Source organism: Triplophysa rosa, linkage group LG16, assembly GCF_024868665.1.
Source record: "Triplophysa rosa linkage group LG16, Trosa_1v2, whole genome shotgun sequence".
Taxonomy (NCBI): domain Eukaryota; kingdom Metazoa; phylum Chordata; class Actinopteri; order Cypriniformes; family Nemacheilidae; genus Triplophysa; species Triplophysa rosa.
This window is the reverse complement of record NC_079905.1, coordinates 4,307,123-4,322,853: the sequence shown is the minus strand read 5'-3', so window position 1 is coordinate 4,322,853 and position 15,731 is coordinate 4,307,123. Positions and strand designations below refer to the sequence as shown.

General features: G+C 40.3%; 1 protein-coding gene across 2 annotated transcripts in view; it reads right to left on the bottom strand.

The window, feature by feature from the left end:
* Window positions 1-15,090, bottom strand: part of efna3a (ephrin-A3a) — a 68,229-nt gene extending 53,139 nt beyond the window's left edge. For both annotated transcript variants that reach the window (XM_057354593.1, XM_057354594.1), the window contains exon 1: window positions 14,376-15,090. In XM_057354593.1, coding sequence (XP_057210576.1) covers window positions 14,376-14,491 — 116 coding nt within the window. In that variant the 5' untranslated portion in view covers window positions 14,492-15,090. The remainder of the gene's footprint in view (window positions 1-14,375) is intronic.
* Window positions 15,091-15,731: the final 641 nt, after the last annotated feature.

Sequence of the window (15,731 nt, the reverse complement as noted above, 5' to 3'; positions counted from 1 at the left end):
AAGTCCAAATAGCAGACTTTGTTGGCAAAGGCTATTTTCATTTAGCTTTAACAGTGACTGTTCAGACAACTTACACTTACCATTTTACCGCTATTTACATTATGTGTCAACAGCACCTACAACTGTCAGCACATTGTAAACGAGATTTAGAGTTTAAATACTGTACTTGTTAGTATTCCATTCTGAACTTGGACTTTGCAGAAGCCTTTTTCCCAATGCACACATCCTCATAAAACACCAACCTTCCACATCCATGCCCTTCCTCTGGGATTTTCCATTGATGCATAGGTTGAGCCGTACCCTTCTACCGGGCTGTATGAACTACTTCCTGTCTCTCTCGTAACCACACAGAGTAGAGTTGTTTATTTGGTGCCCCACACAACCAATATCAAGTGTGTATTTTAACAGGAAACACATATTTTTGTGTGGGAAGAGGAGGACTACAAAGACCAAGAGCTAAATGACTCCCTGACATTGCGTACAAACTCACCCACGCAGGCTACACACTCAACGCATCCACCTACTCGCACACCAACACAAATCCTGCCCTGAGCTCCTGCAGGCTCTGTGGATCTACGCACATTTAAAGCCCACAATGAGCGATTAAATAAACAATAAAAGCTTCTATGTTTTAATAAACAATAAAATTGCATATGCTACCTTTGTGCGAGAACACGCAAACACTAACAGCTTTGCACACATTCTCTTAGGGGCGGACGAGAAGAGAGCACAGCAGGACATTGATATTCAGCACACCCACACACAGTGTGGTTAGGATCTGAGATCTGGACTCTCCGAGAGTTTCCTAGTTAACGCACACCGCAGTATCATCATTAGGCAGGCTCGCTTGCAATGTACACAAATTTACTCGCATTCACACGGTATCATTCCAGACCAAATTGCTCTATGCATTGTAAACACAACAGTTTTTGCTGCCCAAAAAAAATACAGCGATAAACGTTACTCAATATGCACAAACGAACACTGATTTTCTTTGCTCCGTGCCAGACGGACAAAATGCATGACATAAAACACACATGCAGCAAGTGATTACGTGTGCGCACGTATTGAGTGACGAGTAAAAGAGTCAATAAAACCAGCACAGATTAAACCTTGTGAATGTTTGTAAAGGGTTGGCAGATGATGCCTAACCTCATGTATTAACCATAAAGAAATTTACACATCAAGGCAGCCGAATGGATTTCTGAAGCAGGCCTACACGAGACGTGAGTAAATGATGAGGCCGAAACGTGCAGGAGCGCTGGGCGCAACAATCTCGAGCTGCTCATGTCAATGTTGGGAGGGAGGGGGATTATTGATCTCTGTTTGTGCTTTCTGGTCCAAGTTTAGCCGTGAAATGGGGCAGCGCTGACAGACTCAAGGCAACTTGAGCTTAATCAATGGAGATGAAGGTTTCGTTTCCCGTTTTCACTCGCTCAAGGATGACACATTGAGGATAATTGCCGTCTTGTTTTTCAATCAGCGAACAAATGTGGGATGATGAGAACTATGGAGCGAGCGCTTTCACCTAAGCAATGAAGTAGGCATTAGTTCCACTAACTTGTATTTGGAGGAGTTGGTGTTTAAGGCTTCATACTCTGTCGCCCTTCAGCAGAAACGCTGCATGCAATTTCCTCCGCAATGACGCCCTGTCTATACCGCTTAATCTGAATCGAACTCCATCGGCCGTGATGCCGTAATTAAATGGATTCGCTTCGCTTGGAAGTTTTCCCACAGATTTAAACTTTCCTGGACGTTTGAAGTAGTCGGATTTAACTTCTGGTCGCTCCCGACTGCCACTGAGGAGAGGTCAAATTACATTTTTGCCTGAGTGAATGTGCACAAAACTGGAGCGAGATTTCAATTTCTCTCTGATGTTCTCATTACTGTGCTGATGGCAGCCAAAGGGTCTGAGATCGTATAATTACTGCATCAATGGGCAAATTCTCAATTATAACAGAATAACTAATTATTACGTCCAGATTCAAAATAGCCTTTCTTGATAAGTTGTCTGAAGTGTCCCGTTTTAACAGTGCCCAAGGGAGAGTCAGAGGTGGTTGTCTCTTTATTAAAATCAAAGGCTTTAAACTTTAGCAGAAAAGAAATCTCAGACATAGCACCCAGCGGTACAGTCGTAAAAGTCAAGCGCAGACAATGCGGAAATGAAAACTCCAAATCTAAATGCGCTGTCAGTGCATGCCATAAAAGTTGATGCCTCACGTAAGACTAGGCCATAAACTGAATATTTGCAATCAGTTTTCGGTGGTTCACTTTTCACAATAAACATTTTCATCTAATTTGCAACAAATGTTATTTAGTCAAAACGAACCTTTCACAGCAAATTTCTAAACATCTTTAAATATTGCAGACAGGTTGTAAATTATAAATGAGGTCTGAGTTTTTTTAAGCTCAAGTATATGGCCAAGTCTTAACGTCACACCTGCTATTTTTATGCTTGCGCAATAAACACCGCACTGTGTGGAAAGCATCATGTTTTTCTCATGTCAACCCAACTCATTAGGATTCATGGATCGGTGATTTTCATTGCTTACCAATGTGTTAAAATTTGCATCTTAACAACAAAAGCAATTTTTCAAGCTAGTGAAAATAATAGCGTGTCTTTAGCGTGTCAGGCATACTGTATATCATTGCAATGAGAAGGGACTCACACGTTCAGGGTGACTCTTCACTTCACCATTTGCATTCATTGAGTCCTACCTTCTACTACCACTATCCTCCCATGATGCCTACTACACTTACAGTACAGTTGCAACTGGATATCTAGGAGCTGACAAGTGTACAACATATGGTATGGTATGGTTCTTTCGGTTGTCATGGCAGCCACATACAGAACATCTAACCAGCTGACCTTTTAACAAGTAGACACCTTAGGTTACGGTGTTGACAGTACTTCTTCAGGGAGGCTATCAGAGGGACTGGAGAAAGTGATGTCACACACGATTACCTTTCATAAAACAAACAGAGCTCACTGGAACACGGTTTTATCCGTCACATGAAACACTTGGAGTGAACAAAAAGGGGTAGACAGAATATTTGAACATGACCAAAAATGCGATTCCAAGCCGATCTTCTGTTTCCCGTGATGCGGGTAAGAACGTCACAGCCGTCAGTACACTCAAAGCCGCAAGTAAACATGTAAACGTTCGCGCGCACAGCCTGTCTTTCACGGCTCGTTTATACTCGCATGTGGGTCCACCGGACCGCGAGTCTCTGCTGACTGACGCGCATCTTTCATATCCGCTGACTGCACGCACGCGTGCACACGCATCATTTACTGTACAGACTGTAGTTCATCTCTCGCTGCTCCGTCTACATGGGGTATTTATGCTAACAGTGATGCTATTAGCATCATGCTAAACTCTGACGCATGCTAAACTCATGTTGAAGTCGTTCACTCTGTGTAAAACAAACGTAAATTCCATTCAACCTGATTCCTTGTCTTACGTTAAAACTGTGGTCATTTCACCTAGGTAAAATGACATTCAACACGACTTCTACTTGTTTTTAAAAATCCAAAATATAAAAAAATGAATAAATCAACCAATATATGTGATATATATCTGATTGAGTTCTTTACTAACACAAAAAACTGCAAATACATATACATCTTTAGAGTAGAATTCACTCATAAGATTTTTAACTTTTTTATTGAAGCTGCAGCAAAAATCAACCCACTTCTTTAAATCCTACAGACACAAGATAAAGACAATTTATTTTACATTTCAGAAAAAATGAAATAAAGCAATGTTAGTTTCATAAACGGAAACAGACGAGAATAAAGCTAAAGTATTTTATTGTTATCTTAGACTTTTGTGAGATGAGTACAAAATGAAAAAGGTAAATTAAGTGACATGTTTAGTTATATTTTATTATTTGTACTTCTTTTCAGTCACAGAGTTCTTCAATTTAAGAGTTGTTTGGGAAAGAGAAGATTCTGTAATTTAATGCAGCTTGGAGAACTGCATTTAGGGAAATTTGGGGAAAATTGTAATGTTCAATCATTTATTCAATGAAAATGAAAAAAATGTGTATTGAAGAAAAGTTAATATGGTTTTATATACAGTATACTACTGTCAATTATAGTTTGTGGGTAGAAAATCGGAATCGGCAAAAATCGGAATCGGCAGGTTTCACTTGTAATAAAATCGGAAATCGGCAAAGAAAATTGCAATCGGTGCATCTCTAATTTTTTCATGTCCACTCCGACTAGAGCAGGGGTTCCCAAAGTAGGGGTTGGGACCCCCCAGTGGGTCGCAAGGCAGCAAGGGTGGGGTCATAATATGATTTCCAGAAATACTTTTTTATTATAAGGAAAAGCGTATTTAATCAATAAGTGCAACAAAATATGAAAATATTAGTTAAGTTAAAAATAAAACCATGCAAATAAAAAGCCATCAGCCTTTGTAATTTCCTCCCCCTCGAACGTGACCCCTGAGGTGATTACATTAGCAACCGCATTAGGTTAGGTGCAGCAAGTCAATTTACAGCACCACGTTAAACATTTCCATGTGTACGCAGATTACTTTTCAGGCTTTAAGTTTAGGATATTTTATTTGTCAAAATTAAACGTTAGTTAATATCGACAAAAGCCAATGCAGGGAAGAGGGCGGAGAAGCGCTGCAGTCAGAAACGCCATCGTCCTCAGGTACGAAAAGAGGCCGGCGTTTTCATAAAGAGGACATCCATCAGCACTCAAATCAGTTTGATGAAATTTGACCATCTGTAGTAATAGTTCATGGTTTATGTATAGCAACAAGTAAAATAATGAGTAAATAGCCTAAATATAAAATCATGTAGCCCCGGTTTCACAGACTAGACTTAAGACTAGTCCCAAACTAAAATTAATTTTGAGCTATCTAAACTGAAAATAACTTGTCCTGACATATCTTGAAACATGTCAGTGCCATTGTTTTGTCTCAAGATGCACATCAGTAATGGTTTCTTCTAAGGCATTTTAATAAAAGCGACTTAAATGCGTAAAATGTTTGTATACTTTACCCAACTCCGAGGATAGTGGGGGTCTCGAGTCCCTGGCACTGTTATCTTGGGGGTCGCGTGCTGAAAAGTTTGGGAACCCCTGGACTAGAGCACAGTTTTAAGGAGGTATACAGACATCTGGGCCGCAAGCTTCAGCTACAAAGAATTACAGTAGACAAACAGTGAGGAAGACTATACCGGGTAAATGCAGCTTTTAAAGCTCATACAATGTACTGAACTCCACTTGGCTTTCTTTGTGTTTATAGCAACATGGATAGCTTTAGAGATTATTTTAAAAGCACTTGTACCTCTACAGGTCTGACAGAAGCAGTTTTCTGAAGTGAGAAAAGGCCACAAAAAACAGTGCATTTAAGCGTTACATAAATCCACAGGCACTATCAGAAGATCTACAAATGACAGTAAAGACTTTTCTTTTACACTTATGGTGCACATGTCTAATTCAACTTTAACATATACAGTTTATGATTTATTTCTTTTGGTATAGAAGCTGAAACCAAGGTGAGAACAGCAGTGAGATCAGAGTTTACAAAACACTATTTTAAACTAGATTTACCATTACGGGGGAAAATGTTGAGTGATGCTTTTCTGGGTGGCTGCCAGCGTGTTTCTAAAATGTCCAGAGGGGTTGTTAGCGCATCTCTATGCGGTTGCTGTGCTGCTCAGGGTTGTTAGGGGGGTGTCTAGAATGGTCGCTGTTCACTGTTATAAGCAAACCTATATAATAATACGCAGGTTCCATGATCCAGGTCCCTCTGCAATGCATGTTAAAGCATCTCTAGCCTTAAGTTCCTCTAACCCCAACACTGTTGCTTGCCTTAGATAGCATCACAAATAAATGGAAATGCTTCACCTTCATGAAAGTGCTTACTTTAAGTGACCCATATCTACCTCTCCGCTGTCGACTTCGAATTCACATTACTTTCCTTCTCTCTACATTTTCCTTGGGTGTCTAAAGGCTGTGACCTGAGGCTAGAGAAAGCTCATCTTTACCCTCACTTCTCTAAGATTCAAATCAATTTCTCTTCTCTTTGCCCACTCTGGTCTCAATTCTAATTGGTATTTCTCACACACCGTCACATTCAACCAAAAATGAATTTGCGCATTGATTATCACGAGGCCTGAAATCGACCGCTCTTCGGGCACCGAAGGCCTCGTTTCTAATGGTTATATATTTATTTGGAGGCTAGAGGCCCTTCCTGCATTCAGCTTGAATCGATCACCCTCTCTTTCCTCAATCTGACTTTCCCGTGGGAACGCCAAGGAATTACACGGTGAGCCATTGGTTTTACTTTGCAGAGGATGTAGGCATGAGTCACAGAGTGGCAGGGAATTCACAAGGTCCTTACGGACTGTCATCCTCCATGCCGAAAATAAAGAGGAACAAGACGGACACATACCACTATGCAGTAGTGCTGGGCGATATACCGGTTCATATCAAATACCAGTGTGTATTTTTGTTATGATATGAATTTTTAATATACCGCATTACCGGTGTATGTCTCAAACAACGTGCGGAACGTGGCGCAGCGCAACACTGTTTCAGTGGGGTCCCTTTTAACTGTTGCACTGTGACCGGCCATTCGCACAGAATACATCTTTCTATGCCGCGGCACTACTGTTTCATAATTTTTCTATATAAACATGTGCTAAAAGGAGGCGTTTGGATGTTCGCCTGCAAATCGCACATGAGCGGAACATATTCCATTCGCATCACAATGGGAGCGCGCACCGCACGGCTTAACAGCAGATGACTGTAACACAGGTGTAGCAATTGCACGTTATATTAAATACACTCACGAGCAAACATCTTCAAAAAGTGAGAGTGTTCCCCTCATACCTGGCTCAATATATGCATATAACATTATGTGTTTTTAGTTTTAACTGTTTATCTGTATGCTATGATGAGAAATAAAGGTCAGTAGAGGAAAGAGGATTGACAGCGTGATGCGTAGGGCTGTCACGATTATGAAATTTGATTGACGATTAATTGTCTAATAAATCATTGCGATTATGGCGATTAATTGTCTGTTTTAGGGCTTTGGCGATTATGACGATTAATTGTCTGTTTTTGAGCTTTGACATTTAATTCTCATTCATTTTTGATTCTGCGATTGAAACGACCATATTGTTCTGAATACAAGACTATGTTTTTTTCTTGGAAATACATCGGAAAAAGTTGGGTCATCATATATTTAAGGTTTAGGCTTTTACCTGTCAATAATACAACCACCAAATACTTGTAAATGAAGTAAATTGATCAGGTGTGAATTGAAGCCACCATTAAAATACTATAAGTCATAGAAAAGCTTCTAGTCTGTTTTTTTCTCACTTGCAAGACTACAGTAAGATTTTACTTGTGTGTTAATTAAATTTTGGTAGACTGGTTTTCTTTTCACACTGAGATTTGCTTAAATAATATTAAATTGTACTGCAGGTAATTTGTATATGTTTTAGTTTTTTTTAAGTGATTGTGTTGTGGTGGTACATTTTACAAGTATTACCATGCTTTAGTAACAATATATACACTAAAATATGCAATATGCAGATGCACTACAGCTCCCCCTAGTGTCTTCTATAGAGATGTGCGATAATTGCGATGATCCGAAATCACCGCGATGAGGTCAAACAATCGCGATGAGACGATTATTTAATAATCGTGACAGCCTTAGTGATGCAATCGCTTTCCTCTCTCATATCTAATTTAAGCCTTTGTTTTATGATTAAAAATATGATTTCAGGAAATCATGAAGCCATTATGACTATGTAAAACACAGCAGATATCACATGCATGTTTTACTGGTAAAATTGTTACTATTTTGTATTCAACTATTCAGACAGACCATGGTATTCATTTTCGGGTAGGTACTCCCAACTCTTGAAGTGCTACCCACAGATATGGTGCTACCAAGGAAAAAAGTTAATTTCGAGCACTGTTCTCTATTTATTTGCTTAAATATTATGTATGCAAGTTACCTTAGCATGTTATTCAGTTGTTAAAGAAGTCAAAACGTTGCAGTTATTATAGGGGAAGGGGATTGTTTACATTGTGTAGTTACAAGTTGTTTAGCGAAATTTGCACAATTAAAAGGTTCTGTATTTTGACTGCAACTGTCATGCATCCTGATTCCTTCACTTCATCATGAGTGCCACTTCTTTATAAACAGCATCATTTTGTGGGACTTACAAACCTGTAAAATACTAGTGTGGACTTTTTCTACAATATTCACACCATGACAGTATAAAAGGACATTTTAAGTCAATCAACTGCAGTATTTCCTCTCTCAATCAGTAGAAAATGTGGTGTAAAAAATACCGCCATGTACCGAGAAACCGGTATAAATCTGGGAAATACCATTATATTAATTTATGGTCATACCGCCCAGCACTACTACGCAGCCGCTCTGCGTACATTCTTCCAGACGGCAGAGACGGGTTTTTTCTTTATGCATGCAGAAGGCAGGAGACTAGAGGGACGCTAAGTACAGATGTGTCAGTTCTACAGGAATGATCCAGACTTGTTGGGGGCAACAGAAAACAGGTTGTAGTGCATTCACCTCATTAAAGATTCACTCAAGTAGATCACACGTCGATTAGGGTTCTGACTGATTAGGTTTTTGGAAGATCTGATAGCGAAAGAGAGAACACTGTTTGTATGCTAAAGCCTGTGCAAATCATTTCAAAAATAGCCATTTCCTATTTACTGACAGACATTGGCGACGAATAGCTTAGTACAGCATGCTGGTAAATAAGGTACATTTGGTATGCAGAATCACAAAGTCTTTTCCATCAGGCCAAGCCAGATGGACTGCCTCGCATGTAATCTGCTGTCAAATCTACTTGTCGTTTTCTTTCCTTGAGAGCGTTGCTATGGCATAACGGAGTACAGATCAGCATTTCACATTTCTTTGTCTCGCAGCACAATGATTACCGTCACACATAGCTATATTATTTTCCTACATTTAACCTTTTCCAGGCAAAAACAATTTCTAAAATTCCCCCGCATTCTATATCCTCCATTTCCAATTAACTTTCTAATCTTCATTGTTGCTCCTCATTTCTCTACTTTAATTAATTTGCCAGTCCCCAATTCTTTTAACACCTTGAGTAATTCCTTGCTCTGCTAATAATTTTATTCTGTGTTCCATTTCATCAATACCTGACTTTCCTCTTGTTCGCTGACTAAAAACATGCTCAAAGACTGAAATAGATTTTATCTACCTGCACAAATTAAGTCCCTTCCCTTGGCATGAGGACTAACTTGGAGAACGTGAATTCATCACAATTTTACATCCAAGTAAGACAATGCAGGGAAATGCTTTTCTGACATTCAATTATTGCTAAAGCAAATCTGTAGTAATCACAAAAATAATTATATTTTTGGTCGTGGTGAGCACATATTAAAAGTCACCATGAAACATAAGTTGCAATTTACTTCTTTTCCATATCGTGAAGTATATCCATGTGAAAATGCTTCTGAAATTAGAAAAAAAATTAGGGCGGGGCTTTATTTTGCCCTTCCCCTATAGATAGGTTTGTTGCAATTTGGGCCTGGAGGGGAGGGCTAAAAATGCCATGCCTGGCCATTGGACAGTCAGTACTCCTACCTCTTTTTTGTTGCTTACGTCATGTGGTGAAGAGTTGTTGTTGAGGGGGAGAGGAGCTTAATGTTTTTGATTAAAGATTACAAGTGTGAATGAATTTTTTAAAAAAGAAAGTGTGCCTGGATAAATCATTTATAATAATCACTGCATTACTGTGTAAAACACTTCGAATTTTCCTTTTTGATTTCATGGTGACTTTAAAATTAAGGACAGGCCCATAGAACAACAATTAAAAAAATATCAAAGTACTCATAACCCTTCCAAAGCAAAGCAGAAGTTAGAACAAGTGTCTCTATGCATTGCTTACCGAAGCAGACATTTTTTGTTGTCAGCAACTGTGCTCAGTGTGCGACCTTGTTTTTCTGTGTGAGTTTTGTCTGATTTTTTTCATTAATAGGATATATGTGACTGTAATGAGCTGCAGGAGGAAGCCCCCCCCCGCTCGGCTGGTCATTGATCACTCCACCCAATGCCTCCATTTCCCAGGGAAGCCATTTGTCAAGATGATAATTTGCTCTGTAGCAAAGGAGACTGTGCACTAAATATAAGAAAGTTTCCTACTCCTTGCCACTGTTTTTCCCACCCACTAGTCTTGTTTCATCTAACAGTAGAGCAAAATGCAATCCGACTGGTCTTATATTAAAGAAACGATCCATAATGGTAGCAACATTGCACTGCCACCTCTGTAATTAGATTGTCTGCTTAAAATCAAAGCTTTACATCAAAGAACATACAGCAGCACTGCTACAAAAAAAATGCTCCACGACTAAGACCTTAAAACTGGAGCTGGTCTGCTTAAAATCACTTTAATGCCACTTGGTCCATATTGTGGTTATCTTGGCACCATCCCCAGAGAGCCATCTACCAACACAACCAACATGCAATTACAGATCATATTTACTTGAATTGGGAATAAACAATTGTTAACTGCTGTCCAAGCTTACATTTCAATAACATATCACTAATACAATATAAAACCAATGGTATCGTTAATTTTTAGGTTGGTGCTGCTGCAGCATGTAAACAGGAGGCAATGGCTTTTACCAATGAAGTGATTTGCTCTTTTAACTAAAAGGTAGGACTTATTTTTTATAACCACCACATTCAGGGTCACAATTTAACCAATTATTTTATCCTCCTCATTGAGGTGAGACAGTATATCAATTGATTTTTTCCAAACAGAAATAAAAATAAAAAATGCTTAAATTAATTAAAACAGATGATTTTGAAACATGTGAAGTAGTTCATTTGTTCAGCCATCTGAGACAGTTCTTGAAGGTGTGTCGCAGCTCATATGTTTCTTTTACACAGAACAATCCCTGAGAAGACACTCAATTCTATTGTCTCTCTCCTAACGTAACTCTGCTCTTACATAAGCAGTACTCGTGCCCTTCACCGCTGCCTAGAGCGCCAAGTGTTTTTAGCTGTGCGATCTGAGCACAGGGCTCTCATTTGTTATCATCATGTTGACATAGGTTGACCAATTAAAGGGCCCTGCTCTGATACCTGGCAGTGACACCAACCTGGTTCTGGGTGCAAAAAGCCACACCGCCACAGGAAACGTACCCTACGGCTACCATGCTCCGCTGCACATGTACCGCATCAAACTTCTCTAATTAGCAGAGAACCTGGGAGCAGCATTGATTTACTGTGTGTGTGTGTGTGTGTGTGTGTGTGTGTATGTTTTTTTTCTTGTCACTTCATGTGTACGCGTGTACCTTCTCATATGCTGGCTTGTCAGTTCGATACGCATTTTGTACATTAGCATGCACACTTGTGTGCTACAGACTTTGCATGTGCGTGTGGATAGCACGTATCTAAATGACTTTGTGTGCGAGTGTGTGTTCCATTAGCCGGGACAGCTGTAATGAGCTTGGGTTGCTGGCACTGCCACGGCAAAAGCTGAGAGCGTTGACTGCTAATGGGGCCGTGCAGATGCAATCAAAGCCCAGCCGTGTGTTACAGAGTCATCCCCACCATCCGTATCCCTGCACTCCATGCTTATTCTGTTTGCTTGTTTATACCTATCTGAGCTACTCAGAAGACTCCTGCAAATTCCTGTTCTATTACACCAGAATCCGTGTTCTTTCTGACTTTATCCCGATTTGGCATTTTCCCCAGACACATCATCTCACGTGATTGATTATCTTCCATTCGCTTGACTTTCCAGAGAAATTTCAAACAGATTTTGTGAGCGTGGTTTCTCGCTGCATCCATGAAATTGCTTTTATCAGTCAACACTTTTATCTGCCTCAGCGTTGTGAGAGCCATGGGCCTTTTTTACACTTTCTGCGGGCGTTAGCCACGTAACTTCTCACTGGATGTCCTGATGTTGCCATCTGGACAGAGCGTTAAGCTTACAGATGTAGCAAAGTAGGGTCTCAGCTAGAGTTGTGACGACCCGCTGGGCCACTTCCCTGGTCACAAACACTCACATACCCTTGAGGGGCTCATGGGAACCGGTTGGTAAGGAGATTGTTGCTCCAGTTTGTACCATGCCTGCATGCGCTTCTGAGCAGCGTGTGGCCCGGAGCTTTAAGCCTCTCAGGACTGATCCGGGATCAGTATTCATGCCGTAAGGCCTCGGCGGGTTCCTCAGCTACCTGCAATCTGGGTCAGTTTACGCATTATTTTACAGATCTTTTCCCAGTGTGGGAGTAGAAATAGGCTCAGTACTAACAGAAATATGCAGGTAGCGATGTTCTTGCACAGAGTTCTGAACATGCACACAACTAATAGAAGTATTCATCAACTCTAGAGACACTACAGGAACACGAAAACACATCACCAGTCCTCACAAATGGTGTTTTTCCTCACTACCACATTCAGTCTCACCAGGCTTACAACTACCAAGGCAAATAATAACCACACACACTTTAGTACTGTATGCTTTGTAATTCTCTCTTCAATCTCACATACACACTTTTTATATTGTCTACTGAATAGAGTAAACCAAGCACCTGGGGACTCATGTATCTGTGCTGCGTACGCATAAAAACGCTGCGTACGCCAGCTTTCACGCTCACGGTCGGATGTACTAACAGTGAAATTAACGTGAGAATGTGCGTTCCTCCACGACAACTTCATGTCAGGCATGAGCTTTTTGTGCGTACGCACATTTACAGCTTTGTCCATACGCAATGTTTTAGTATGGAATCAACGCAAGTCTTTGTACATGAGGCCCCTGGTTTTTATTAACCAATGAAACACGATGGATAAAAATATTTTTGGAGCCCATTTTTATCTCGCTGTATGAATACAGATAAATAGACATCTGTAGACATCTAACCAAAACTTGTGTTCAAAGACAAAGGATAATTAAAGGTAAAAGATAACAGCATCAACAGAATGTGACACACAGGAAAACGTGTGACTGCTGTGCACTTTGAAGATGCTGCAGTTAAGATAATGAGACCTAGGGTATTAATGAGGCTCTCTTCTCATCTCATCTCTACACACAAACACTCACACACTAACTCTATGACACACTTAATTGCCACTGCAGCTGGTGCTTGTTGGGCTGGTTGTTTGTGCCAGAGGTTTTTGAGTAATGCCAAAGCCAGGTTGGGAGAGCAATACTCCCTTGCATCCATGCCATGTATTCTGATGCTCTGTTTAAATATGACGATTTATATATTACTATTTATATCAAAGACAAAGTGATGCATATCAAAATTTCAAGACAAAAGTGGGAATAATATAGCAAAAAAAGAATGAAAGCAGGTAAGCAGAGCGGGTATGCAGAAAAGCGTCAGGAGAAAAGTGGATGAGATGAATACAAATAGACATGGGAGGAGGCTGAGGATGGGGCTCGCCCTCCCTTTTATCAGAGGAGAGATAAATGTGATTAATCTTAAAATAATAACACTAAAAGCACAAGACTTCTCATTTATCACCCAAACGCTTCTTGTAATTATAGAAAAATAAAGAAAAAGAAAAAAGATGAAAGGCTACAGTACAGAAGCCATATAGACAAGGGGAAGGGGCAACATGGGCAGCATTGTTACAGAGACAAAAAAACCTCTACGTTTCAATATAAAAAGAGGAGAAATGTAGCCAAAAGCAACATACATATATCCTCACAGATTATTTAGCCATCTAGTGTCGGCTGTCAGATAATGTGAATTATCACCTGTCAGCACACAACCACAGAATCCAGTTGTATGACAGCGAGAGAAATAAATAGGTCTGGAGGTAGAACCAAACGTGACTCAATCATGACACTTTATCAACTTGCTCAGAGCACCAGCCAAAACGTGTGGCACGTGACGAGACAAACGTCTCTTAAATCAAAACTTACGAGGAGAACTTTAAGTGTGTGCGCGTGCGAAACCTGCCAAGAACACGACCGGGTCATATATCATTTCAAAAACCAAGACAAAGAAATACGTTTTCTTTAAAATATAAGATACATGTTCGTTATTTTTCAAAAACGACGAGTTATCATTGACAATTGGTCTTGGGAGTATAAATAAAAGTTCAATTAAACGGTACAGTAAGATTTTGGGGTGAACATCACCAAGTGAATGTCAAAATAACGCAACAGTGTAAATAATCCAATCGTCATAAAACTATGCTTTGTTTACAGTTAAAACGTAACAAAAAACCATTAACATGACCTGGACATATTTTTGACAGGTGCCGTGAGAAACACCTGTGCCCGTTTTCTCAATCCTTCTCCACGTATCATCCAACGCACGGGAATCAGTCACTATACATCCCCTGTCTACAAACAAAACTTACAGACACACTTACTGTATGTTTGAGCTGTTCCAGTACACGGCGTGGCGATTGTTCCCGTGGACCTGACGCGAGTTCATCCACGCGAGCGCGAGGAGGTAAAGGCAAACCGCCGCGAGAGCCATTATCATATCCCTCCGTTACCTTGCACCCGTCTCCCACTGTCTATCTTCACCTTCTTCGACTCTCAGTCCACCAGTCCCGCGCAAAACTAACGTTCTTATAACATTCTTGCGACTCGGCAAGCGCACGGTCAGTCTCGAAGCGTTTCTATCTCAAAGCCTTGCCGCAGTGTGGCTGTTCGTTAGTCAGAGCTTTGCGTTTTCCCCGATACAACTCCAAGGCAGAGAAACGCTCATCCAAGGCATCCTGAGCAGCTCTGCCGGAATTCACTGAAACAAGTTACAAATCAAATCCTCCTTGACCAAAAACGTATAAAGGAAAGAAAAGTGATCCGGTAAAATATCGAGATACAAAAGAGTCCGTCAGCAGTGGCAGGTGTTTGTTTGCCTAGATGACTAACGTTAGCGTTACCATCGACTGACTGACTGAGGTTAAAACTAAATGACTCTTTAAGTCGGACAACTTACAAAACCGGCAAGGGAACTTCTTTGACCTTCTCTAAAATCCCGCATTTATTCTTGACTACACGCTGTCACAATGCAAATCAGTAATATAAAAATAAGGCGACTGTGGCGTCCTTTGCTCACACACGCTTTCTCCTCAGCCTGCCGCCGCGCTGTGTGATTGACAGGTTGCTGTTTTAACGGCCACGCCCCCGCCTCTCACCTTAACTGTTTGGTAAACGCAATTAATTGCGCCTTTTCCCTCTTTATTGAGGAAAATTTGTTGAGGAACTGTTGGTTTTGTGTTGTGGGTGGATTTTTGTTCTCCCTTAGTGCGTTTTTAGTCCGAATTTGAATTCGATATGTATCAAGGGGCTGTTAACATGGATAACATTACATAGCGGCGTGAAGCTGTGTCGAAACATGCAACACGACAGTACAAAGGCCAGGAGACATAAAAAGCACGTTCAAATGACAAAATCCATGAAAGACGGTCTGAAACCACTTTACCAGTAGCCTACTGTATGAAAAAATCTTGATTCGATTGTGTTTCACTAAATGGTTTGCTGCTTTTGGTTTAACATAAATGTTTAGGTGCGTATTTTGCATAGGCAAGTGTGCCAACAACAATTTGTTGTTGTCATTATATTAGTAATAAATGCAAATGTAATTTCACTGCACTCTATGGGGTCTCTAGACTTCTCAGTTTATACATTTGAAAACAAACCAGTGATGTATGACTAATTGATCTATCCTCTATCTCTTGCTTATATAGGGGCCTATTGTCATTCCCTACATCACTCTG